This window comes from Pyxicephalus adspersus, chromosome 4 (genome assembly GCF_032062135.1).
Source record: "Pyxicephalus adspersus chromosome 4, UCB_Pads_2.0, whole genome shotgun sequence".
Lineage (NCBI taxonomy): Eukaryota > Metazoa > Chordata > Amphibia > Anura > Pyxicephalidae > Pyxicephalus > Pyxicephalus adspersus.
The window spans coordinates 120,388,277-120,416,267 of NC_092861.1; the positions used below are offsets into that span (position 1 = coordinate 120,388,277).

The 27,991-nt window shown below is 37.1% G+C and overlaps 1 protein-coding gene and 1 long non-coding RNA gene across 11 annotated transcripts in view; one reads left to right on the forward strand and one right to left on the reverse strand.

Moving 5' to 3' along the window:
* The window catches only part of LOC140329296 (uncharacterized), a 163,530-nt gene that overhangs the window by 130,653 nt on the left and 4,886 nt on the right, over positions 1 to 27,991 (reverse strand). For all 3 annotated transcript variants that reach the window (XR_011920468.1, XR_011920467.1, XR_011920466.1), the window contains exons 2-3: positions 27,816 to 27,906; positions 24,429 to 24,501 (exon numbers count right to left, since the gene is read on the reverse strand). This is a non-coding gene — a long non-coding RNA (uncharacterized lncRNA). The remainder of the gene's footprint in view (positions 1 to 24,428; positions 24,502 to 27,815; positions 27,907 to 27,991) is intronic.
* LOC140329295 (sodium/calcium exchanger 1) overlaps positions 1 to 27,991 on the forward strand; it is a 254,077-nt gene that overhangs the window by 62,803 nt on the left and 163,283 nt on the right. For all 8 annotated transcript variants that reach the window (XM_072409477.1, XM_072409480.1, XM_072409484.1 and 5 more), the window contains exon 2: positions 2,292 to 4,128. In XM_072409477.1, coding sequence (XP_072265578.1) covers positions 2,333 to 4,128 — 1,796 coding nt within the window. In that variant the 5' untranslated portion in view covers positions 2,292 to 2,332. The remainder of the gene's footprint in view (positions 1 to 2,291; positions 4,129 to 27,991) is intronic.

The following is a 27,991-nucleotide window of genomic DNA, read 5'->3' on the forward strand; positions in this document are numbered from 1 at the left end:
TCCCCAATACTTTCCTTTGTAGGACTTTAATATTATAGTACAGCAATTATTAAGCAGAACAGTGACAAACTTTATTCTTGTTACAGTACAAGCTTTCTGTTCCCAGTTGGGTCACCATCTACTTGGTGTGAGTGTATTCTTCCTGTTTTCTTCTGACCCAAAATAAATTGGTTTTAGACTAAATTGGGCCAAATCTAAATTTTCTGAGAAATAGAAAGGCCTTGCACCAGGATAGTCCCAACAGCCCACCTAAATTTTCATAACAGTTCCAAGCAGATAACATAAATTGGGATAGCGCCCAATGAATAAATTGTTGCCTATTTATCTTTATACCTATAAATACTCAGTTTTCTTGACATTTTATAGGAGTAATTTGTATGTAAATTTTGTTTTTATAGTATAAATTGATCTTGCTGTCACTTTTTTTTTTTGTTTTTTTCAAGAGGGCAAGGCCCAGCTTTGAAAGTAGTGGTATGACTGGTAAAACACACAGCACACATTTATAGTTTTGTGTTTAATAAATGTGCTTTGTACTAAGCTGTGAGCAACAAAATTGCATGATAGCTATGTAACAAAATGGAAGAACCTGGTCAGGTGACCTGTCTAAGTCACATGACCTGCTCTGCTCCAGTCACAGAACTCTCTCCTCTCCCCTCAGTCATGGGGCCATCACCAGCTATATAAGTCAGCTTGACGAATAGGCTGCACACAGCAATGTCTGCCCTGTTATATACAAGCCCCTCAATGTCATTCAGTTATGACGTGCATGTACTTGAAGTGCTTTGTTCCTTTTCTAAACAGGCACATTATTGCTTTATTGTTACATTTGCCATATTTATACTGAAAACACAACAGTATTCATTCTCTGGCTGTGCAATGTTTACAAACCACAATATTTAGTTGTGGTTCTCTCTGCATATTTAATAAAATACTTTTTTTTCATGTTTGGAGCTACACGAGGGAAAATTAATAATACACACATTGGGCGCGATTTAGTAAAGCTCTCCAAGGCTGGGGAGGATACACTTTCATCAGAGATGCTGGGTAATCCAGCAAACCTGGAATGGATTTCTTAAAAGTCATTTGTTATTTGCTAGCCAATGTTTAGAATCCTGGACCAAATCCATTCCAGGTTTGCTGGATCATCCAGCTTCACTAATGAAAGTGTATCTTCTTCAGTCTTATAGAGCTTTAATAAATCATTTAAAAAATATTCTTTCATGATCGTTTCCAGCGACAAAAGAGTGACAGAGAAATGAACGAGAGATGTACACAGCGTAAGAACCATTCTGTTCTATGGAGGGGGGAAGAAAATGAGCGAACAGCACCCCACTGTGCTCTTTTCCATTGACACGTACAGCAGCCGTTCATCATTGATCATTCATGGATCCATTAGGAATGATGCTTTACACTGTACACATGTCAGATTCTCACTTGAGATGAGTCTGAATGGTCGTATCGGGTGAGAATCATCTAACCTGTGTACAAAACCTTGCTAGCACCTTCTTTGTTAACGTGGTCCCTTGATAGATGATGCAAACTGCCATTTCTGGCCTGGTCCTAAAAAATCTTTCTTGCCTGGTCTTCTGGTCCTCTGCCTTTGCCAAGATCACCAACCCAAAATAAATATGCAACTAAGGTGTTCATCTTTTTGTGGTCACAGTTATCTGCATGGTGAAAGATCAACTTTACATCCAGACAATTAACTTTTTTTAGCAATATCAGTTTGCATAATTTCAAAATATTATGTCAGCTTTATATGCAATCTTTCCTGCTTACAAATGTGACAAGAAACTTCACTGGGTATGTCAGATACCTGAATCTCCAAGCAGTGCTTTCACTCACAGGCAACTATATTACTGCTGTGTCCTTTTAGAATTTCAGGGACATAATATTAAATGTTAGTCGGGTGGCACTGGGCGCAGCTGGGAAATGCATATCTGGTACACCTGGATGTATCAGCTGCTAAAGATTCCTGCAAAGGTGCTCTTCAAGATAGTAAGATTGGACCATGGTTCTTGTCTTAAGTGTTTACAGTAAAAATAAATATATGAGTGATTCCTACATTTAGCTTTGAATAGCCAATGGTAATGTACGTAGGAAGCCTAGTGGCTATGCAGAGACAAGTGACAAGTTATTCAAAAACGTTTCTAGACAACATTGCTCTTCATATATCACATATTTTCAAAAAATGTTGAAGATTTGTTTTTAATATGTTTTTAGAAGAAACATGAAATTAGCTTGATACAAGTTTAGTTTAATTTACAATTTCTTTTTTTTTGTCATTTCAGATTTATAGATATTTGGAAAAACATCTGATTTAGCCATCACCATGCTGGGATTAAGCAAAGTATCCTCCTTTCCTGCTGGATTTTATCTACTTGCCCTTGTGCCTCTTTTGTGCCATGTGGGAACAATTTATGGTGAAACTACAATGGCTCCAGAAACAGGAAAAAACCTCAGTGATTGTGTAGGTACCTATTATTGCAAAGAAGGTGTCATCTTACCAATTTGGGAACCGCAGAATCCATCGTACGGTGATAAAATTGCAAGAGCTACAGTGTATTTTGTTGCCATGGTCTACATGTTCCTAGGGGTATCGATTATTGCTGATCGTTTCATGTCCTCTATTGAAGTCATTACGTCTCAAGAAAAAGAGATAACTATCAAGAAACAAAATGGTGAAACCACAAAGACAACAGTGAGGATATGGAATGAGACTGTTTCCAATTTGACCCTTATGGCTCTTGGCTCCTCTGCTCCTGAGATTCTCCTTTCTGTCATTGAAGTCTGTGGACATAATTTTCAGGCTGGGGATCTTGGTCCAAGTACCATTGTAGGCAGTGCCGCATTTAATATGTTCATAATCATTGCCCTCTGTGTCTATGTCGTTCCTGATGGTGAAATAAGGAAGATAAAACATCTCAGAGTATTTTTCGTCACTGCAGCCTGGAGTATTTTTGCCTACACTTGGCTGTATATGATCTTGTCTGTTATTTCACCTGGCGTTGTTGAGGTCTGGGAAGGTTTGCTCACTTTTTTCTTCTTTCCAATTTGTGTGGTGTTTGCTTGGGTCGCAGACCGGAGGCTGTTGTTTTACAAGTATGTCTACAAAAGGTATCGTGCTGGAAAACAAAGAGGAATGATCATTGAAACAGAAGGTGATAGACCATCATCCAAAGCTGACATTGAGATGGATGGGAAAGTTCTCAACTCACACACAGAAAACTTTCTTGATGGCTCATTAGTTCTGGAGGTTGATGAGAAGGACCAGGATGATGAAGAAGCCAGGAGGGATATGGCAAGGATCCTGAAGGAACTGAAGCAAAAACACCCTGAGAAGGAAATGGAACAGTTGCTTGAGTTGGCTAACTATCAAGTATTGAGTCAACAGCAAAAAAGCCGAGCATTTTATCGCATCCAGGCCACCCGTTTGATGACTGGTGCTGGCAATATATTAAAGAGACATGCAGCAGATCAAGCTAGAAAAGCAGTCAGCATGCATGAGGTTAACAATGAATCCATTGAGAATGATCCTGTCAGCAAGATTTACTTTGAACAGTCCACTTATCAGTGCTTGGAGAACTGTGGAACAGTAGCTCTGACCATTTTTCGTCGAGGAGGTGATTTGACCAACACAGTATTTGTAGATTTTAGAACAGAAGACGGTACTGCCAATGCTGGTTCAGATTATGAATTTACTGAAGGCACTGTTGTTTTCAAACCTGGCGAGACCCAGAAGGAGATCAGAGTTGGCATTATTGATGATGACATTTTTGAAGAAGATGAAAACTTCTTGGTCCACCTAAGCAATATTCGTGTGAACTCTGAGACAACAGAAGTGAACCTTGAATCTAATCACGTGGCATCTCTTGCATGCCTTGGATCACCCTCTACAGCTACGGTTACTATCTTTGATGATGATCATGCAGGCATCTTTACATTTGAGGAGCCAGTTACTCATATCAGTGAAAGCATTGGCACTATGGAGGTGAAAGTGTTGAGAACATCTGGAGCTCGCGGAACTGTTATTATACCTTATAAAACTATTGAGGGCACTGCAAGAGGTGGAGGAGAAGACTTTGAGGATACCTGTGGTCAGCTAGAGTTCCAAAATGATGAGATTGTGTAAGTACAACATTTTAAATCATTTTTAGAATATTTTTATTCTGTGGAATATATCCATATTTGTTTACTTACAGTGCAACCAATCCTTTTGGGATTTAATGTGAATTTAAATGTTATTGATTGAAATGTAAAAAATGTTTTATCAAATTGTGTTTAATTGCCTTTCTTTTAAGACACAAACAGAACAATTGGAAGATCTGTATGCTGTGAAAGAATCATTTTCTTCAACTTACTTAACAGTTTTTTTCTTTCATTACAACCTACTAACCACTGTATATTGTAGGGAAGTATTTTGTCGAACATTTACCAGAACTTGACTGATGTTAAAGGAACGGTCTTTGAATATCTCATGAAGCCTAGCAACTGAGAACTTCAGACCACCTTAATAAAAGGAAGAGCATTTACTTAGTTATACATTTGGTTGTTAGTCCATGATCTTGTTGGTCCACATTTTTGGCCTATATACAAACCTACCTATAACTTTTATAGTATTAGAGCAAAGTACACTAACTCTTTGGTCATTCTATAAGTGAAAATATGCTAGATTGCTCTTCTACATAATGGAATTAAATACTATTACTAACAATATTCATTTTTTTAAGGTTTTTGGTTAGTAGGGTAAAATCAATTAAGTCCACCTAAACTAATCAGTTGTGCTGAGCTATCTTACACTTGGAGTGCAATATTATTATCATACTAGGTTAAATTGCTTACTGAGTTGTCTTTTATCAACCTATGAGACATAACATAAAAGAAATTACCCTTTAGGGTAAACCTTCAGAGGAAAAAATACCACAGGAGACTCAAATCACTGGGGTTCCTGGTAATGCAAATACTGGTCAAGCTTTCTGGATAGAAATGATAATGTTAGCACCCATCTTCCTCCGTCTTGCCTATTGTCCAATATTTTAGGTTTTAGAATTGTCTCAGTGTTGTTTTTTTTATTATCGTTTTATATGTTATGATTCTTTAGACATTTTCTTCTCTCCCCTGATTAGCTTTACAATTGGTCCATGTGTAGGAATGTTTTTTGTACATTTTTGCCATCAATGTTAGTGCCATTTGCAGCACAAATGTTACACCCTTTAAATATTTATTGAGCAGAAATGAGAGATAAAATGAGACATTTCCACTTTATTATATATTGGCAAATTCAAGTAAAAGCTTATCTTGCACAGTGCATGGAAATGAACAGCTGTAGGGACTGCAGTCTGTCTGGAGCTTTAATAGTATTTACACCTTGTAATGAGTCTTTCATATTGTGTAAGGTAGTTTAGGTAAATCCCCTGGTTTAATCTTCCTTTTGCTGACAATCAGTGTGTCCCCTTTCACATACAATTCACATACACTATTAGTAAGCACCAGCACTGGGTTTCCAATTTTCTTACATGTTAGTGAGCTCATGCTGCCACGCTGTTGCTTAGGGCTGGAATTTGAAATATAATTATTTATTAAAAGTCATTCCTTACGCAATGGAAAAGGGAATGTTATATTCACAATGTAGACAGTGTAGTTAACACTTAGCATGATGTGTTTAATCGTTAGAGGCATTCATTACAAAAAGCTTTTTGTTACAAAAAATAAATAGTCTGCAGTTAACACTGGCTTGGAAAATACTCCATGCATATGTAGCCCAAAATGGGTATTTTTTGGGTGGAACAAGTATTTAAATTTAAACCATGGTCAAACGTTTGGATAAGGCATGTAGGGTTTCAAACCTGTAACATGATTTTATCACTGAATAGGACCTGGTTGGGAATTTTTCCCTTTTAAGAAAGATGTCATGATAGAAGCATAAAGGCTGCCATTAATGACCATCTCTCAAATGCCATTTGTCTTGCTGTCATCTTGGCCTGGTGGCTGTCATACCTTCATGAGTCATTGACCAGTACAAGTACACAGATTGAGAGTTTTAATTTCACCCTTACTTCATTTGCTGTATGCCTTGTTTTAGGTCCTTGGCTTTTGAAACTAATGAGAACAAGAAAACATTTTAGAAGGTTGACAGTAATGACAGCCTGGATATTTTTCTAACTACAGTTTTTTTTTAATCGTAGAGAATAAAAAACCTTTCCACTTTCCTGCAGGAATGAGAAAGACTCAAAACTGCAGTCTCCAACATTTTCTTTTTTGCTTTGGCCAAACTTGTGGGCCTTTATATTAGGAAGCTGATCACAAATACATTTATCAGTAATGGATGCTGTTTGCTGCTCTTCAAATGCTTGCTGCCCATGGTTGGTTATAGAATACATTCATATGATCAGATTCAAGTATGTACTTATGTGATCAGATTGAAAGCGGCTATTGGGGTTGTGTATATTCCACATTCATTAGTATTCTGTAATTGGTTTCTGGTATTTTTTTGGCAGCTACAAAAAGATAGAATGAAGACAATTGTACATTGTAATAAAAAAGCTGTGGCACACTATTGTTGGTTACAGTAAGACATCGAATGACCAGCCAAACGTACATATAGTGGAGCTCTGAACATATAAAAAACTGTTCCTTTGTGTTGATCCTAAACACTTTGTATTTTAACATTCTTTATGAAGTGTTTAGAAATCATAAGGTCCAGGTTGCTGCTTGAAATCTCTGCCTTGGCAATCTTAATACCAATGAGTAGTTCTTGCATCTTTCATCACTACAAATCTGTTCTTTTCTGGCTGCTGACAGACAGCAGAAATATGTAGGATATCTAACAAATTGTTAAAAAACAGAGAATTTCCCATCAATCAGTGAACAGAGCTCAGTTGCCTGAGCAGTAAATGATTTGGATATTTGTAGCAGGTCAATGGGAGATCAAACCAGAGCATGAGCGGTGGGCTGCTACATGTTATCAGAGATGTTTTAACAATAAATCCCTTAATTGGGAAAACTGTCATGTAAACCATGCGTAATGGCAATGTCTACCTAGATGCTGACAATTTTTAACAAGATAACAAAGACTGTTTGTGACATCCAAAATCTTGAGGTTTGCTGCTTACTGAGACCATACCAGATACAAAAGATATTAGGAAGGTAATAATGACACACATTTGTTCCAGACGTTTTTCCCTCCCTGCATTTTGTTCTTTTTACTGTCAATACATTTCAGAATAGTTGCAGTTTTTTCCCATGGATATTAACTGAAATCTTTCCATTAATAAGCCTCAATGTATCCTAGTTTCTGTTATGCTTGTAATTCCAATTACCTGTCCTTATGGCCATTCTTTCATTATGACATAGTAATATTAAAAAATAAAGAGATAAATAAAGACTGTCACTGCTGACCTTTTTGGGAATTTCAATAGCCTGTAAGCAATAACAGGAGTTAAACTGTTATATAATGGTATATTTTTTCTTTTTTTGTTTGTTTTTTTTATTTTTTCACTATACTTTGGTGGTGCTTTGGGGGGTTGGCGGTTGTAGGCTAGTGGCATCAGTAGAGGTAGATATTCCTTTTTTAGATTTCTGGCCTTTAGATTGGGCTTAGTAGCTCCTGAATGTTATATTCATGCGTCCATTTCTCATCTATATTTACTATGTCCTGGTGGTGCCCGTATCATTACAGCTTTATTATGTGATGCTATCATAGAATGTGAGTGCCAGTTATTTCCCGCAGCTTTTTGTGAACTTTCTGGTACAGTGGATGAAGACAAGATACAGATGCTTTCATGATTCAGTAAACATGATACATAGAAAATATGAAAATGACAGCAGCTTGGTTAGTGTAACCTACCATACAAAATACATTGTCGATTGAATTTGCTATCCTGGTTGACTTGATCAGGTTCAGGCACAGTAATTTGACACTGTATGTCTTTCATCATTTTTCCTGCACAAGGTCTGTTTCATTTTCTTTCTGCTCTGTTTTTTTCTTTTCATTGTTATATAGCATCTGTTGGGATACCTTAGTGATGATAACAAGCTTTATACTCATTTCTGCTTAGTGCCATGGTATGGATTTTAGGACAGGTATAGCTAACTAAAAGGTAAATGTGGTCAGTAGAACAAAAGTACAATATAATATTAAAATAATCTTTCTTAAAGTGGAATTTAACCCCCAAGGTTTTGGAACCCAGAGGTATTAGCCACAATATGCACGTATTCACATTATAGAAGATTTACCTACCAAAGGGGCTTTTCTAGCCCTGCTCTGTTTATGCTCTTGGATGACAGCGCTTCCATCTTCACATGGTTTGTTATCAGGCAGATTTAAATGAATTTATAGGTTTATTAAATGGTATAGCTTTTCACATACTTTTTTTTTAATATTATAGGCTTTTAATATGAATGACCAGTTTGGAGATTCTCTTGAGCTTCTTTAGCTTTTACATTGACTTGTTTGGCAACAAATGCCCATATACATAAGCCCCTTTGCTGACCACACACACACAATATTCATTTATATTCCAACTTTTAGTTTCTAAAATTAATAGAAAACTCAGAGCACTCTTTTGGGTAGGTTGACTTGATTTGTCCCTATCATTTTTACAGTTGAAGCAAGTTTAAATTGTTGTGTGCATGACCAGAGACAAGTCGTATCCTTTTTCCAGATCCCTAAATTAAATATTTCTACAGAAACGTAAGAATAAATATAAGCTGCAATGATTGATTCAGTTTATGAGAATATTTGCCATGTATTGTCCATAAACAGTGGTTGCTCTGGTAACATACTGCAGGGATAAAAAGCAGAATACAAAAATCTCTCAGACTTCTCATCAGATAACAAGATTCACTGAGGAAAACCCGGACCACACCTCAAACGCTAAATGGTGAATGACAGCTTTGTAAGGCCTTACACTGATTAATGAACAGCCCCCAGAGGAGTATTATGTTAAGTTAAAGGCTATTTTTCTGTTTGGTTACTTTACCGCCAATTAAATCCAGCAGACCACAAGGTGTCTAAAGGCAAAGCAAGTTTCTGAACATTCTTACTTGATATTGCCTCTTAGCAAGAATATTAAGAGGAAAACAACTGTATCTTGCCAGGAATGCTATGAAGTTACAAAATCCCAGCGCTGTTCTCTCAGAACCAATTTCATATTTTTCTTTCTCTGTGTAAAATATGAGGCGACATTGTGTAAATTTTGATCAATGCGGCCTACTTAGCATAGCTGTGAGGCATGGGTAAATGAGCATGCCCTGTAAACATTATGCTACAAGAAAACAATTCCATCTTATGGTGCAAGGAACAGTTACAGCTCAGATCAAACATGGCTGTTGAATGGAGCACGAGTGTACATACACTGTTTGAGGATCAAGATACACCGAAAATGATTTGTAAAGTTTTCAAAAGTAAACCAGCTTTTATATAGGTATTTTACCTTTGCCTGCGTTTAGCTTTAAAAGGTAAATAAAACTAATCAGTAAATTCCCATGGTCTGCTCTGTTGACAAACGTGCAGTGGTTCTCGTCCGATTATCGGCTCAGGGCTGATATCGGATGAGAATTGTGCGTGTGTACAGTGCTCATTGTCCATCATCCGAACGACCGTCCTAGCAGATCCATAAACTATGGAAGACTAATGACTATAATGGAAGTGAAGAGGGGGAAAGCACAGCGGGGAGCCGCTCCGTCATTCTTCCCTCCCCTCTCCTTAGACCAGAACGGTACTATATGTACAGCAGTCGTTCATGCATTTTGCAGTCGTTTGTTGTTGGAAAGGATTGTGAAAGATCTTTTCCAATGACAATTATTGCACATGTGTACCTAAGTCTAGGTAAAGCATTGCAGCATATGGCAGTCAGGCAACCAGCATTTGCAGCAGAGCTCAGCAATGACAGCCTTCACGTTTTTCACACTACAGGTCTCTTTTTAAAACTGTCAGGTCTGTAAAAATTTAAATTCATCACTTCTCTACAATAGAAAACATACTCACCTCTTTTGGCCCCTTTCCCCTTCCTCTCCTGTCTAGCACTACAGCAATTTCAAAAGTCTGTTTTCCATTTAACACTTTCAAAATTGTTAGATATCTATCCCTCCTGCACCCTGGTTTCTTCCTTCCGAACCCTATATCACGACAATACTTTTCTGCTACGCAATGTAGATCAGTGGATGCACTTATTGCTCATCTTACATTGTTGCATGCAATGGCATATGAATGACCTTTGTAGACCACATGGCTGCTATAAAGGTGATGAGAAGTAGCCCCAATAAAAGTTCTGCTGAGGCAACTGAAACCTAGAAAACAAAGTACATGTGAAGATAACACTTATGCATCACTGTATTATTGCAGAGGTTGCAGTTGACTGAACCAATCAAGAAGAATAATGTCAGATATATAGGTAGAAGCTACAAAATTGTCCCTAGTCACCAATCTTTTTACAGTTTAAAATCAATGACAATGGGGAATTCACCAGAAGGCCCTATTAAAATTTGTTATGCCCTATGACCTGTATTTATTCCCCTGTTTGCCTTACAACTAAAAATATTAAACATATTCTTTAATCGAATATCAATGAACACCCATTGGCATGCGGATTTTTCTGATGCATAGATCTAACTAAAGAACTTAATCATCTCTACAAAAATATGACCATAAAAATGAAACAAAAGAAACACAATTAAAATGCCTTTCATTTTAACAAAACTAACAACTCAGTACAGAATACAAAATGATTTCTCTTCAAATAAGCTTAATTGTTCTATTTATTCCTTCTTGAATGCTGAAGATGACATGACTGAAAAAATTACTGAAATTAAGGTCATATCTTGGTTTGCTTTCCAGCTTTCTTCACAAGTAGCTATAAATATGGACATTAGAATTGGAAGTCAGTAATATTGTCAGCCATGCATGCATTTAAGTTAATATTCCAGGCTGTATTTGACCTTGAAGAAAAAGTTTTGTCATTTTGAATTGTGTTTTGATTATGTACATTTAATCAATATGTACCTTTCCTGCTTCAGGATAAGATTTTTAATAAATAATGTCCTGATATTTTCTGTGGGGAATTGTGTGCACAGTTGCCTGATGGCATGCTTTTAAACGCATGCTGTGCTTCATTATCTTGTAAAACGTGGAGCTTTGCCCTGAAACACGCCCAGAGCACTGAAGTGGAGAGATATATAGGTCACCGACATATCATTTGGAATCATACAATTTAGTATTTGGCCAAGAAGCCATATTGCTGATTGTAGAACTGGAGCTACGGAGCTTCAGATTTATAATAAAACATTTAAATTATATGATTTTGTAATCATTTTTTTAAAAAGAAATGAATTAGATATGAAACACTGTCTGTTCCTGCAGTGATATTAAAATATAATAAGGCAGACCTTAAGTTTTAAGAGTAATATTTTGTTCTCCTTCTCAACTTTAAAATGATATGTGTCACTGGGTTGGGAACAGCTTGCACAACTAGTAAATGAAATGGGAACTGGGAACTGGGAAATATATACAGGCTTTCATTGCTTACTGTCCTTGAAAAAAAATACTATCTGCTTGGTTGTCAGACTATTCCAGAGACCTGGATGCTTTTATGCAAATTGGTTTTAGCTTTACACTCACGTGTTCCAGGCTAGTGCTTTGGGCTAGAGACAACCTTGTAACAAGGATGACTCCAAAGTTATCAATATTGGCTTCCATATTCCTTTGGTGCAGGTTGCCTTTGCGGTCTCTTTATTCCGAGAAGGTGTCGTTTGCTGCTTTACACATTTTGCTTCTCATGGGACCTCTTGGAACGATGAGGAAGGCATGATTGGAAGCATTGTTTGCATTAAATTTAAGAATATGGTCATATACAGCAATCTTTAGGTATACTCAGATTTCTGCACATTGTGCCATAGCAATGTCATAGACTTGCTCACACACTGGGTCTATGTATAGAATCCCGTGTTGTGGGGTCCAGCTGTTTCAAAGTTCTGCCAGCACAAAGCCATGTGGTGAGGGCTGTAAGAAGTCAATTTTTTTTGAAGATTCTGGCTTTAGGCCTAAAAGGGAGCCTAGTAAGACCTGGGACTTTGCTTCCTCTACCTGGGACCTGTGAGATATAGATGAGCCCAGTTTCTGTTAGCCAAGTGATCTAAAGTGATCCCCTTCCTCTTTCTGCTTCCTTTTGTTGACCCTAAAGTGCATACAGCAAGTAAAGGTTTAGCTTGTGAAGAAGATATTGGGTCAGAATAATCAGCAATAGTACTTACTGTTTTACCTCTGTTTTAAATGGGAGCCTCAAAGCATACGAACATAGATAAGTTGCAGGTTTATATGTGCAAATTTTGGATAAATAAAAAACAGATGGGTTTCCTTATATCTCAAAATACATATAAGTAGAGAAAACACAGAATGACTTGACTGACTCGTATTGTAGCTCACAGTTCATAATGATAGAAATCAATGGGAATTCCTAGTATGGCACAGGCAAACTGCCTGCAAGCATAGACCGGCATCAAATAACGGTCAGTGCCAAGTCATAATGGCCTTTTTCATGAAAGTATCTCCCTAATACCATCATTCTGTGTTTGTGCAGAGCTGTTTACAGTCCAGGCTTGTTTTAACCTGATTTCAAAGCAAATAGCTGTATAAACAGGAGAGAATATTTGAAGTCTCACATCTGTGGCTTAAGAAGCAAGACCCATCCAGGGACTTTATTAGCAGGCAGACTGACTGCTTCTGGTTCCCATTGAAACACTATAAACTTTAACGCTCTCATTTGTGAGTAAAGATAATGTTATTTTAGGCCATGATGATGCTACAGTTCAAACACAATAATGTATACTAACTCTGGATGAAAGTTCATTGAATGGTCACAGAACACACCAATTCCAGACTGCAGCACAGCTGTGTTCCTGTGCACAGATATCTAAAGTCCATGGCAATCGTTGCTATCTGCTCATGCACTCCCGAAGATCAGATAAGCTTATGATCTTTGCTCATTATTGTTTTGCAGATTGCTGTATTTTTGCATGTTGTTGATATGCTTAAAAATGGCATGATTTTCATTTGTACTTTCTTATCTCTTGACCCAGTTATTGCCCTGCCAATTTTGTTACACACTTCATTATGTTTTGAGTATTTTGCCAGAATCTGGGTTATTTAGTAAAGCAGCATGAAAAGAGCATGATGCTATCCAAGTTGCAACAAACCATAGAAGCCACCTCAGATGTGAATTCTGATTGCAACAAAAAATAATGTTAGAGAAAAGAAGCCATCTAGCAAAAAGGTAGCCTCCCAATGTATGGTTATCAAAGTGACAGTTTCTGTTTCACCATCTTATTGCTGCATATGTGGGGGATTCTCATTGATGTCTTGGAATGGATTCCTTTCAGCTATGTTTTATTATTTTAACTTGACAGCCAAAACCAGCCTCACCACTACTGTTCATTACTGGAGTCAAACAGCAGATCAGTGACATGACCAATTATCACTTCAGTATATAGAATGACAATCTAAGGCCAGGTTCACACTGGCCATGAAGTTGTGGTTCAGTTATTGCTTTCTCAGTGAACTGCTGCTGCTTGGGGAGAAGACGCTACATTCAGCTTCTTCCTTAGGAAATGAATGGTACCAGTCACAGCTACCAGCTGTCCAATAAACCAGCGCTGTGGTGTGAGGGGGTGCTAAGTTGCCAACCGCTGGGAGCTGAGCAGGACTGCTTGGTTGCAAGGCAGGTCTGAACCTGTCCTAAATCTCTTGACAATTGCAATCATCAGGAAGGATTGGGTAGGATCTTTCTTAGATGATCTTGTACCGAAGGCAGGTATCATCAAGTGCAAGTATTGCTCATTCACAGTTAGCCTTACAAGCAATTCCCTTTCAGACAGAAAAAACGTTACTTTTTGAGTATTTGTCACTTTAGGAACTAATGTCCAATATTGAAAACACCCCTGATTTACGCTTTTGTGAACTGAATTTGCAAGAGTAAAAAACAAACTATGTTGATGCCATTTGTGCCAAATCTGTGCTATAATATGCAGTTTAGTACAGAGACAGTTTGGCATTTTAGCTTTGAAACACCTGGAAATCTGCAGGTAGTGGTTATACTTGGATTTACAGGCATTTCACTACTTTCCACACAATTGTTAACCAGGCCTCTATCCAAAATCCATTCAATGCAGGGTAAATGAACACCTTCCCAAGCAAGTAAAACACTGCATGTGACTTTTCTGGTAATATTTGTGTTGTCATCCAATCACATATGTGTGTACAAGGGGAAGGTATGGGGGGCAATAGGTGATCAGCAGTAAACTACTAACGGGAACCAAACCTAAATAAAAAATCATTCAGTGTTCAGACAAGCCGGCTTGAACAAACACATCATTTCCATAATAAATACCTTCATTTCTTACGAAAAACTGCCCAGACAGGAGAAGGTAAAGTTGATGGTTGTTGCTGTTTTTTTTAGCTCTGCTACACAGCATAGGTCTGTTTTTCTTTTAATAAGGATGTCTACTCTACTTTATATGAAATATAATTATACCTGTGGGTTTCACATCATTTCCAAGTCATGTACATTAGAAGGCGTAGAGTTAAATATCCCGTCTGTGGTTTTGTCTCTTAAATGAAAGATCTTCAAATTGGCGGAGACTTTCTCTATTGTGGGAAACTGCTGCATTTTTCATCAGACTTTAAAAAAGAAACAGTGTTGTCTAGGCAGCCAGCTTTACTACCTTATTTCTCCTGTGGCTTATGTTATTACAACCAATTGCCTGCAAGTCAATATTACATATGATACAAAGCAATGTAACAATGTTTTCCACATTATTGGTTTTATGTTTCATGGTATCCATATTGTTTATTTGGATACCATTCAGGTATTATTCTCCTTCATTTCGAAGGAAGCCTAAACAGAGGGAAATATGGTAGCTGGCGATGCTGACCTCCTAGAAATGCTAGTTGTCTAACACTTCAAAACGTTGATGTTTCCTTGGGCAAGGGAGCCTTACAGCGGCATTGAGGCTACATTGATATGTGGGCTATCAAAGTGACACATCCTGTCTGTCCGTTCCTTAGGGACCTCTGAATTTCCATTCCAATATTGCTTATGTTGGAGTGTTATGATGATGTCAGGAAACAAGGATTTACTAATCTTTCATTTAGGTAATGTTTTTATGTTTAATAGGCAATAAATTCAGCCCTCCAAATTTTCACCAATCAGGTGTTCTGCTTTAACATGGCAAAATCAGACACGTCTAATATTTTCCCTTCTATACAAACAATGATGTCGTCTCCCCTTCTCCTTTTTATATTCTATCCTGGGATTATTTATACTGTGGTTTTCTCCCAGACCTCACTTTTTATCTTTCAATCAGTTTTCCAGCCCAAGGGTGTGGAGAGTTCCTTTCCGGGTTGTCTGGGGGGGGTAATTGTTTAGAAATGTGAATCAGCAGAATTATAAATGTATCACACTAACATGCAAGAAATAAAGAGGATTTAAAACTGAACTGAATTTGAAAGGCATGCTAATTTCATCATCCTGAAAATAAAATTTCGTAATAGTTCCCAGCTATATATCAGTAAATGCTCCATCCACGTAAAGTCCCCAGTAGACTCAGCACTGATTCTTTACAGCATTCTCCTTCACTCTTCCACCTGCAGCTTTATTTTTTTTCATAGATTTTATTAGATGTAGTTGTGAATGGAGGCAACGGTGACACCATACTAAACATTTATTTCCCAGGTTGTCAAAGTGATTGCTTCTCTTTAACAAAGTTATACAGACAAATTACGGACAGTTTTGGGTGGGATATTATGAAGAGTTATCATGAGGATGCTTAATGGTTAGATGTTACGAGGCTGGTATGGATTGGAAATGCTCTTCAAAGTGTTAGCATAATGTAAGTATCTTATTGGTAGGAAATGGCTCTTGGAGTGAGAAGGGTTCTTTACTCTAACTGTGCCCCTGGCAAAATTTACTTAAAAAACATTTAAAGGAAAGAATGTAGTAAGTAATTGCTTACTTACACATCAATAATTAAGTCTTGGCATCTTACAGGCAGTACCTACAGTATATCTAAAAATAAAAATACCTCTTAGCTGCTAATCGAGAAGACAAATTGGAACCTATATTTCAAGCACTTGTAAGAAACTGTGTGTACCTAATTCAGAACAGTTCATTTTCTCTGGTATACGAGGCAGTTTCATTCTTCAAGGAAATAGTTTCTTTCTAATTGCTTCCTTAATTCTGCAATATTTGCAAACGTCCCATGAGGCACATGGCTTCCCTTTATAGCTTTACCTTATATTTAACAAGAATCTGATGTTTTGGTGTACAACAAAATGTTAAGGATTTTTTAAAATGTTTACTGTGCAAATGTGATTGCTTGCCTTATTGACAGCCTGTATGAATTTGTGCTAAATAGGCAAATGTCCTGCTCCTAGCCAGAAAAGAGTCTCTGCTAAGTCACAGGACCTGAAATGAAAAAGTTGAGAACTTACATTAGGTAGGCATGTGAAACTCAAAGCATGCAACTAAAGGTATTGCAGGGGATCTTATTAGGACCATTTATTGGATACTATAACTACAAGACTTTATTCATGCTTTAGGTGCTGAAAACATATTTCATTTGTTCTGAACTATTCTGCTTGAAAACATATAGGGAGGGACAGGCTTTATGAGATGTAGTGCAGTCTAAGGACTACTTTACAGGAATGAGTTCCCCGGCATGAAAAAGCGAAAAAGCTACATTTAAACACTTATTTGTTATAATATTATTCATTCTAATATGCCAGTACATCGGAGCTGTTTGTTGCCAGTGTATTTTTGAGCTACAAATAAAATGTAGTGTAGTGTTTGGACACTTTTACACCCCTATAATATAGGCCTAAGGCAGCCATTCTCAGTCAGGGTCCCTCCACAAGTTTCAAGGAGCTGTAACTGGTTAAGCTCCTATATGATGTTCCTGCTTAGTTCCCGGGACAATGCCGCATAGCACAGTCAGGAGCATGGCACCAATTATCATTTTACCTACTCATAAGAATGCCATTCTAACCACTGTAGGTGGGTATTCTCACGAGAGGTTAATTTTTTCACTACTTTTATCACCATAGATTTATCTATGGCTGAATTATTGTTAATGCTTCACTCAAGCCAACACTTTTGATGGTTTTGCCATTTGTAGGGAAAAGAATGAACCTCTTTCAGGTTTTATTGTGTCTGAGGCCATATACTTTTTGCTACAATGACTCTTCGTCTCCTAGTGACACTGGGACAGAGAATAAGAGACACAAACCCTAACAGGGTCAGCAGTACAAACTGCTAAGATTTTAGAAAAATACATTTACCATGATTTAATAAAGCTTTCCAAGGCTGGAGAGAATACACTTTCATTAGTGAATCTGGGAAATCCAGCAAACCTGGAATGGATCTGGTCCAGGATTCAACATTTGCTAGCAAATAGCTAATGACTTTTAGGAAATCCATTCCAGGTTTGCTGGATTACCCATCTTCACTAATGAAAGTGTATTCTCTCCAGCCTTGCAGAGCTTTATTAAATCAGGGTCATTATGTGAATAGAGATATACTTTTTTTTAATCGAATCTCGTGTAGATGTGATCCTCTAAACAAAAACCCTGTGCTTGAAAAAAAAAAAAAGGGATAGTGCACAAACAACACACAAAAAACATGTATTGGGGTACTATTGTGATCCCTCCTCTAAAGAGTAAGGACCTCCCTGTTTCACCAGACCTCCCAGGGCACTAAGCTCCTGACGGGAACTGGGTACTAAGCCAAATCTGGGATGGGCCTAGTAGCCTGTCTGACTGAAGTCAGACAGGGTCCTTTCTCTATGAGACTGCATAGGCAATGCCAACTGATACTAGGCTGAGAGCTCTACGGAAGAGAGACTCCCAGTAAGGGAGAGTACCTGACCATAAGGCCAAGGCACTCCCCAAGACTTCAGAGCTAGCCCAAAAGGGAATAGCACCCTCCATCAAAAGTGGCACACAAATACCACACCAGTGACAGTGACGTAACTGAAAAAAAACATAAAAATTGAGTGCACAGTGCATAACACACTGGGCAAAGAGTAAAACATTGCCCATCTGTACTAGCCGCAGCTAGTGCAGAATGAAGGTGAAGTGCTAAATCAGCATATGTGACATGCCTGTGTACGCTAAATCAACAGTGGGCTCACCACTACCAAAGTGATTTTAGTGTACCCCTAGTTCGCCATTACAGGGAGAGGACACTCAGTGGGATTCGGCCGCTCTTAAGACCTGATTGCCAGACCAAGGGTTCCCCGCTCCGACCAGTAAGACAGACTGCTATCTGGGAGCTCCTTATCAGGGCAAGCCCCATGCCTCTTTCTGGTGGACGCTAACCAGAGGGATTAGCATAGGGCAGCCCCTACAGAGCATCACCATCCAGCTGTCCATCCTAGCAGGCGTACTAGTCCACTGTATTCTTGTCAGGAATACAGTGCCATTCCTCTCCTGCACACTGGAAGGATTAGGTACTTAGGTATCTTAGCCAAAAGGCCGAGATATACTTTAACATAAAATCTTAATATTAGGGCATTGGCCCCCTCCCCCTTGCTTAATATCTGCAGAGAAAGATCCTTGTATTAAATAAATCAGTATAACTTGTGATGACAGACAATGCTGCTGTTTCCTTGAAATGTAGGTCTATTGAGGGGACAGTTTAATATTTAACACATGTATGTCCACCCAGATTCTTTTTTTAGACATCCAAGTGTTGAGCAACACCTACTCTGTGACATGATGACATCTCTGGAAGGAATCATTGCATCACAGCTAGGCTGCACACGATTTTGTTTAATTGCAGTGATTTGCATGAAGACTTCTCCATGTCTTAATTCTTTTGTCTCTTTATATCTTCCTTCCTTTCTCTTTACTATTCCTCCTTCATTTTTTCTTTTCTGACCTATTTGATTCTCTGTTTCCTCCTTTATCTCTCTGTTGTCCTTTCGCCATTTGGTTTTTTTCTTCTGGCTGTCTGTGTTTAATTTTTTTGTATGAACTGTGGAAATAAATAACCCATTGGCTCACTCCCCCAATTGTTACCTGCTCATTTTGCTTAGGGGATGGTGAAAAAAAGAAAAATTTACCTTAGTCCTTATTTCCAATGGCTTTATACTCCCTATGGAACGGGGTCCTTGAATTCCCATTGGCAACTTTGCTTCCCCACCTGTCACATCTCTTACATCATTCCTTAAAATGCAGGACCAGCAGTCCTGCTTTGTGCAGGAGGATGCAGAGGACAAGTTCACATCCCAGAGTGAGGAATAAGGTAAGTTTATCTGCCTAATAATCATCCCCTGGAAAAAAAAGAGCAGTTAACCATTGCAGTCAAGAAGGGGACCCACTTCAAGGGTAATTGTTGTTTTTCTTGGAGTTCGGCTTTAATTCCTTTTCTTGCCTCATTTCCTTGTCACACACGGTAATATTATTTTTTAGTCTTAGAATTTCTTTTCACCCTGTGCTTGTACTCCTTTGTTTCCCATGTTTCATTTTATATGCTTGTAGTATTGATACAGGGAACAGATATACACTAATTCACTTTTTTCTTATGACTCCCTGTAGAAATAAAAGGAACATAAGGTTGTGAGATTACTGGCTTTATAGCCGGTCCAGAGATCACATAATCGTATATTACATGCTCCCCCCACAGCAGTCTCCACTCTAAGGTAATAGAATGCAAATACCAGCATATTATATATGAGTTTGTTTCTCTGCTTTTTATGACTTCTGATATCCTTTACAGAAAGGCTGGTTTAAAACATGCTGATTACAGCCATGAAAGGAGTGTGCTGTCTGTGGTGTAGAGACGCCAACATAGATTATTTTGTGTCTTTCAGCCTTTGGGTATATATGTCGATTTCGCCCTCCCTTTGCAATGTAGGTATTTTAATGATTTGTTTTTAATATATATTATCCAACTTGTGGTAGGATCATGAAAAATAAAATAGTGCAATAATATCTGATATTTCTGTTGGGGAAACACTAGCTCTTCTTATTAGAAGTCCTATGAATTATGGATGAGCTGCTGTTTTCTTTATATTGCGAAATTCATCTTTTCTTAGTATTAACAAGTGTGCTGAGGAAGGATATTACAAATGATAAGAGCTTGGAAATTTCAGTACTATATATCATTGGTTCTCAGTATATAGTACTTGTACCCCGAGGGGACATCTGGCAGGTTCAAGGGGTATGCATGCTTGTCAAATTGAGAATACTAAGCTGATCTTTTATTAGATGCTAAAAATGAAATGGCATAAAGGACAGCAGTTATATACATTAGGAAGCTATAGACTATAAAAGTGCATGCTTTAGGGGATAATTAAAGCTTAACTCCAGGAAAACTTGTAAATATATATAAACAACAGTCTTTGCTGCTTTCTTATCTTTTTTAACATCTTAGCTCCTTTGCATACAGTGCAAGCTTTATAAAAAATGTTCAAAAAAATCAATTTTAGAATACAGAATGAAGCTGATACAGCACTAATGAGATTCTTTTTTGAAAAGCACTTTCAAATGTCAACATTAGGCAACTGTACCACTATTTATTTGACAGATCTGTCATAGAAATAGGACTTGGTGCAGTATTACAATCCCCCCAACTCAGTTCAGAGATTTACACACCCCTACCACACATCACAACCAGCCTGGTGGCCTGAATTTTCCGTGCTGAGTAAGGAACACAGCTAGGTCATCTTCCTGCCCCAAGAACTTATGTCAATTTAAACAAGGTATATTGTTTGCAATATGTAATCATTGTATGTTGTTGTTTTGTCGATAGATAACTGTATTCATGGAATGCCCATGTTGGCAATACAATCATTACAGGAAACAGACCTAGAGCAGAGGCACTTGGACAACCACTGTGTAGATCCCTTGCAAATAGAACACAAAGCCAACAACACTCCAAAAGACAGGATTTTTGTTTAATTTACAAGTGGTGTCACATGATGTTCAAAAGACCATGTTTTGGGGCTGAAAAGGGTATTTTACTCAAGGCAACATAGTGACAAATTGCCACTGTTGCAGGGCAGCTTTTTGCCTTCAAGAAGGGTCCCAATTTCTCCCTGAAACATTGGCTTTTCAACATTGTAACAATTTTTTAACATTCCTGAAATACTTAACAATTACATAAAATTCATAAAATAATAATTCTATTTTATAGGTTAAGTGAATCTAAAACTAACTTTTAGTCATAAGTGAATCCAAACGGTTTGAAACAGTCCCTGGATTTTTGTCATGGGTAAAGATTTGGCTGGCCTAATTCTGACCCTGTCATGGGTAAACATTTGGCTGGCCTAATTCTGTTCCCTTTTCTACCTGCGAGTTATGGGTGTTTCTGCCCTTCTGTTGCATTCTCCATAATACAAATAATGGTGATTCCTCATAATGGCCACAACAGGTGTGCAAACCCAAGAGCTTAAGGGATGATATTTCATATATCATTTAAATAAAATTTACCACCCCCAGGTTTAAACTGCATGTGCACAAACAAGCTGATACATTGTTTTCTTTTGTAGAAATATATCATTGTTAGAGTATAGCCCTTATCATTTAAAGTAAATGTTGTAATAGATTGAAGTGTGTTAGGTGAGAGATTGCCACCATACATCATGATCCCAGGAGATCTAAAGCCAAGGCTGACATAATATCATCTTTCCATTGAAAAATTCCCAACTGAGAGGATTATGGAAATCTCTGACCTCCCGATTAAAGCAGTTTATCCTAAACATTACCTGTCAAATAATTCCAGGTCCATCTGCCACATTGCTGTATGTCAGTCCTGTCCTTTGGATATATATATATATATATATATATATATATATATTCATATTCAGTGTGCTCTTTCTAGCTACATTAGTCATAAAAAAACAGAATAGATGAATTTGTATTTAGCTGTCTCAATTTATTGCTGATCTTGTGTCCTTTACACCCTATGCTTTTTGTCTGAAGGGCATTCCTGTGCCCTACACCATTTACCTTCCATTTACGTCTTTGTTCACCTGGACCATATAATAGTGGAAGCACTGGGGCAGAATGCAAGATAAATAGACCAGCCACAATTGCATTAACTCAGGACAATATCTTGGAAATACTGAGCATTGTGCTGAATGTGGAAGAATTCTATCTAAGCCACACTTTAAGATAAAAATGTATATAGAGCTAGATTCTGTGGATCTTCTGTATCTCTTCAACCATGTAGTCCCCGAGGACACTTTCTAATGGAGAAAGCACTGCATCTCCCTAAATATAACCTTCATTTGTCAGAATCAAGAAGTGTAACGGGTAAAGATGCAGACTGTGTTATGTCCTATTTACTTGTCATTATTTCCTTTTAGAAAAAAAAATGAATGATGCAACATAAAAAGGCCTACTCATGAAGGCTGTCCAGTAAAATGGAGAAAGTAGTAGAAATTTTTTCTTCAGCTTCCCCATTTTGAAAATTATGTCTTATACATGGTTTCTAAAGTGATATAAAATATAAAATTTCAGTAAGCAGAACAATAAATCTTTATATGTTATCTGAAAAATAGATTATTGTATACCTTGCAGGTGTTTTTCAGCAGAGGAAACGGCTGGCATGCACCTTCCTACTGACCATTAGGTCTGCCTTTAATAGTATTAGGCCAAAAGGAAGGTGCAGGAGGACAGAAGAAGGAGGTGAAAACTTTCTTTATGTTTGCATAATAAATCACCAAGGGTTATATGACTCCAGTTTTTTTTAAGATGCTTAAAAGTATGTACATAATACCACCAGAAGCTTACAGACAACACTGCATCGGTGACTTTAACAGAACAAAAAATAATATACTAATATTATTCAGATTTTAACCACAGACATTTGAGACCTACATAAGAGGTCAAAATGATGAAAATCCCTGCCATGGAACCTCAGTTTATGTGTCCCCTAGTTTCCAATTTCTACATATGTTTTCCTACCCACATTTAAGTAGCCTTTTTTATTTGTTTATCACATATCATTTTATCATCTGGTATAGGTAACATCAGAGCAGATCTGAAATAGCACAATATTTTATAATTATCTGCCTTTCTATAGGTGGTGTGTGCGAGAAACGCAGAAGAGAATTGCCAGTGGTAATGTTGGAGAAAGTTATTCATTTTGTATAATGGTCTGCAGATATCACTAGAGATATTTTCTTTGTGAACATAAAAGATGAGGTTATTAGTAGGATTTGTCCCATTGTAGTGATGTCCTTAATAAATATTTTCATTAAGTAATGAAAAATACAAATCCAGAGAGTCTGTACTGATAGTTTTTAAGGTGAACAGACAGTCTACCCCTTGATAAGGACCTGCTCTCTGAAAGCCCTTCTAATGAATGCCAGGAAAGGACCTTTGCCATTGGCCTGACCGCTGCTTTTAAAGGAACAGTAATAAAGAAATTTTACAAGCTTTGCATTTTAGAACTGTGAAAGTCCTAAAAAAAACATTCCGGGGAACAATTTATCCATGACCTTTCTTTTCCTCCCACCCCCTATAAACCATTCTACATGTTTAGACCCTTACCTTGTTTGGCAAGATATACCTATCTGAATCCTGAAACATCAGGCTTTAGGTGAATAAATGTTTTTGTTTTTTTCACAGATAAGTTGGAAAGGTGTTTTGTTTTGTTTTTGCCCTAAATCAGCTTTAATGTTAATGACTGGAAAAAACAGTGAGCCCATATCACATTAATTTCATGTGATTGATCTTACCTTCAATCATTGAGTGTTATTTGTAGAGAAACATGGGAGATTCATACATGTCTGTTGCAAATCTCCTGCACAAAGTAATTTGGCCCATTGCAGAAACTCTATCTGCATCTTTGCAGTCAATTACTGCAGTTGTAAATAGCACTGTACGAATAGTCAGTTAATAATCTGCTAATTAGGCCTCAGCAATGAAACCTTGTTATTATACTGGTATTCCCAGGGCACTGGCATCCAGTGTGTAAACAGGGCTTAATCATAGACACAGTCAATGGAATATTACATGTGAACCCTTAACTGTGAACTGTTACTGTGTAAGTCTCATATACAGAAGAAATGACACTATACAAAGTTTAGCTCTGTAATGAGATATGGCATATAGCTGTATGCATTCAGCTCCGTGTAAGGCCATCCAGAAGCAAACACACGCCCAGAGTGCTGTGACAATAACTAATTAAGAGACATCAGTTATCTTATTACATGAATTACATGGGATTATACTCTGCACAGCTAGTTATATGACATTGCTGGTCACTGTCAAGCCAAAGTGATAGATTGTCTACTAGCTAGTAAGATGTCAAGGACTTTGTAAAGCATCACTTGACCTTAGTAGAATGTGTACTGTTATCAATCTTATTAAACAGGACTGACATTCTACTTGTCACTATTGCTTTGTGTTGTGAGACTTGACTTACCTGCACAGAAGAATGAAGTAATTGCTTACAAGGCCAAAACTAATGTACAATTTAGAAGTCAGGGTATCAGCATCTAAAGAAACAGGAAAAATAATGTAAGGTGTAAGGTTTTAGGTGCATTCGTTACTACTTCTTATCTACTAAAGATCCATTACAATGCTCTAATGTAACAGCACTTATGCTCAAAATGATGCAAATATGTAAAAGTAATATTACATACAGGAGTATATAATAAACTTCCAGTGCCTTATATAAGGCTATTGTTTTCATTTTGGTTAGAGTGCAGAAATGTTTTTGGTGCCCTTATTTTAGGACTACCCTATATTCCTCCTGTGGTGACAATTCAAAAATTTGAACATTAGCCAACAGAATAGGAAGGAGATGGAATCTCCCCAGCATGGGCACATACACAAGTAAAAACCTCAAATCTTCCATATACTATCCCTCACTATCTCCTCACTTAATAAACAGGTGCATGGTGCACAACAACAGTAATTCCACACAGATCTGGGGAGCAAATATGTCAGCACTCAAGGTCCTTTGAAAATCCCCTTATTCTGAATACAGACTAACTTTGCTGTCTATGTTCCCATTGAGGAAATTCAACCCCCAATGTCCTGGTGACCATTGTTACTGAGAAATAAGAGTTGTCCTCAAAACCAACTATAGGGGAACCATTTTCGTGGACTGTTGCCCTCCATTTTTTTGGGATTTTTTTAACTTTCACATTAATCTCCAGAATTTAAAATGAAAAAAAAATGTATTTATTTACTTGTATTTATATACTGTAGTGTCGACATATTAGCACTTTATAAACTTTTCTGTCATATCACTAACTGTCCCTTAAAGGGGCTCACAATCTAATGTCTCTACCATGGTAATATGTCATTAACATGTACAAGGCTAACTTCCATGGATAGCCAAGTAACCTAACTGTATTTTTTTGGGATGTGTGTGGAAAGTGGAGTGCACAGAAAAAACCCATGCAAACACAAAAATGCTTCCCAATTTGTATACATGCAGAAAATAAATAAATAACTTGGTAGGGATTCTAACTCTTCATAGTTCTTAACAAAGCTAGAAAACAAAATTTAAGTTATACAATTAAACTCTATTGACTCTTTAAAATGGCGTTGTACCAGTAATTATAATTTACCAGCAGATTTGTGTTTGAAGTTGCTTCCTTAACTGAGGTATCTGTTCATTTAACAAACACAATATATTTCTATTTTTCCTTGTGTGGCATAAAGAAATAAAAATGACTACTATTAGATTTGTTTGTGCCCTGGTTAAAAGACAGCCATTCTACCCATGACATGTAGTTCTTAGTAAGTAGGCCACAACAAGTTATGGTTTATAAATAGCTCGCTGTCCTCAGTCTGCTGTTACTGGTTTAATGTAAATTTTATTCCCAAAGGATGCTTGTTGTTTTCTGATGGCAGGGCCTATGATTTAACTGCCAGGAGGTTATAAACCACCTTTCATTTATCTCTCGAATTTAGTTTAGGTGTTGGGAAGACCTACAGTGAATATAGTATAAATAGGATGAGAAATATCATCCTGCTATTGAATGTCCATAGTACCCAGAGGAAAAATGACCACATTGACCCTTCTAAATTGTTCTAAATTGTTATAAGAAATGATTGCTTGTGTCAATGTCGTGCTTATTTGGTTTCAGAGAACTGTGTCATCTGAACATTGCAATATATTTGCAATATTTCCAATTATACATTATTAGCCTATAATTTTTAATGCAATGTAGTAAGTTTATATCCTAGGTAATGAGACACTTTTTACTGGAACATTTTATCAGTTTATGGCAAGGGTGTATGTAGGATTTTCCCAGAAATAGCCTGTTCTAAACAGTTACATGAACCTGGCATACCTTTCTACTTAGACTAAGTTTCTCATCTGGTTTCAGAATGTTATTATTGCACAACAGTGTAACTCTCAAACTTTCATTTTTAGTTGGATTATATTTATGTCATACCCAGATTAGAATAAAGCAGGTTTGTTTGCCGAGTTTCCAATGACTATGGTCTGTTGAAATGTCTGTAAACCCTAACAATGAGCCATTCATATTTACTTTATATTTTATTTGTTAATCAATTATACCATTGACAGTGTTTTGTTATATCTGTTTGATAAATGTTAAAACAATTTTTGCACATCCTGCCAGGAATCTCTGGAGTTTATATTTTCCTGTGTCCTCAATCCAAAATTTTAGTTACACTTTAAAGATTGTAGAATGCTACACTGAAACTTGATCAAAAAGAGGGAAATTCTGACGATCAAAAAGAGAGAAAAAATTTTTCACTGTTTCTGATCATACTATATACAGTATGTGTTATTTTGGCTGAAATAGTCAACAACATTAATTGCAGTCTATCATTGCAAAACTTAAAAAAACATGTAAACCCCTGATTGAGGAACATTTCTATAACTTAAAGCAGCTTTAAATTACAAAAATGGTCAAGCAGGATTGATATACAGTATATATATATATATATATATTGGTTGCCTTGATCCAGAATATGGATAATGTTTACATTCGAAATAGGTAGGTTTTAGATTTCCCAGGCAATACAGAAGGGATGTCTCCTGTATTGTATTTTATGGTGACTATGTATATAGAGTTTAAGCTGATTTATAGTTTCAATAAGGAGGACTATTTAGTATTTAATGCAGAGCTGGATTAACTATAAAAGCTTATGGATTATATATACTTTGTGACTTTAAACTAGATGAGTAAACATTGAAAGATTATGCTACACATTTACATTAGAAATATTGAAGCTGATGACTGATAGAAACACTGCAGCTGACTAGTAATAATGGTATTATTTACTTGGCACTGGCCAAGAGATACATTATCTGTTCAAATGTAAATATAATAGCAAGTTTTTATGTTGTGCTTGATAATATCTGTAATATAATGCTGATAAACATTTAGTCGATCAATGCTTGGAGCCTCTGCTGGGACATCCAGTACCAATCCATAATGTAGGCCTTTATTAATGAATAACTACGCTTAAGGAAGAATTACAGCTCCACAGAGGACCCAGCCTGTCCCAACAAAACCTAAAGGGTCCTTCTACTGCTACCTGTATAAGTGGAACTGATTTTGGAGCAGATCGTGTAAGGCACATGACTAGGAATTCAGATTATTTGTTTGGAGTACATTAGAGGTCAGGAAGATACAGCTTCATGGGTTAATACACCTTTCAATGCAGCACCACAAATACTCTAAACAACCACTGTAGGATTCGTATCGTTCTACTGGTGCCAACCAGCTTCTGCGTGTACCCTAACTGGAAGCAGATGGACCCATTGAACTAGATACTGCCATTACTAGCTTTTAAAAAATACTGATTTTGTGGCTGTTACCTTCTTTTTATTTACTGGTGTCCAGAAGATACATGCAGGGTAGAAGCTTTTCACACTTAGCAGTTTGCGTTATTGTTCAAGGATGATGACTCTAGGTAGAAAAACAAGGATCAAATTGACAGTCTTGGAGCATGCAGCAATAATTCCTTATAGGTTTCCTCTAAGGAAAAAAGATT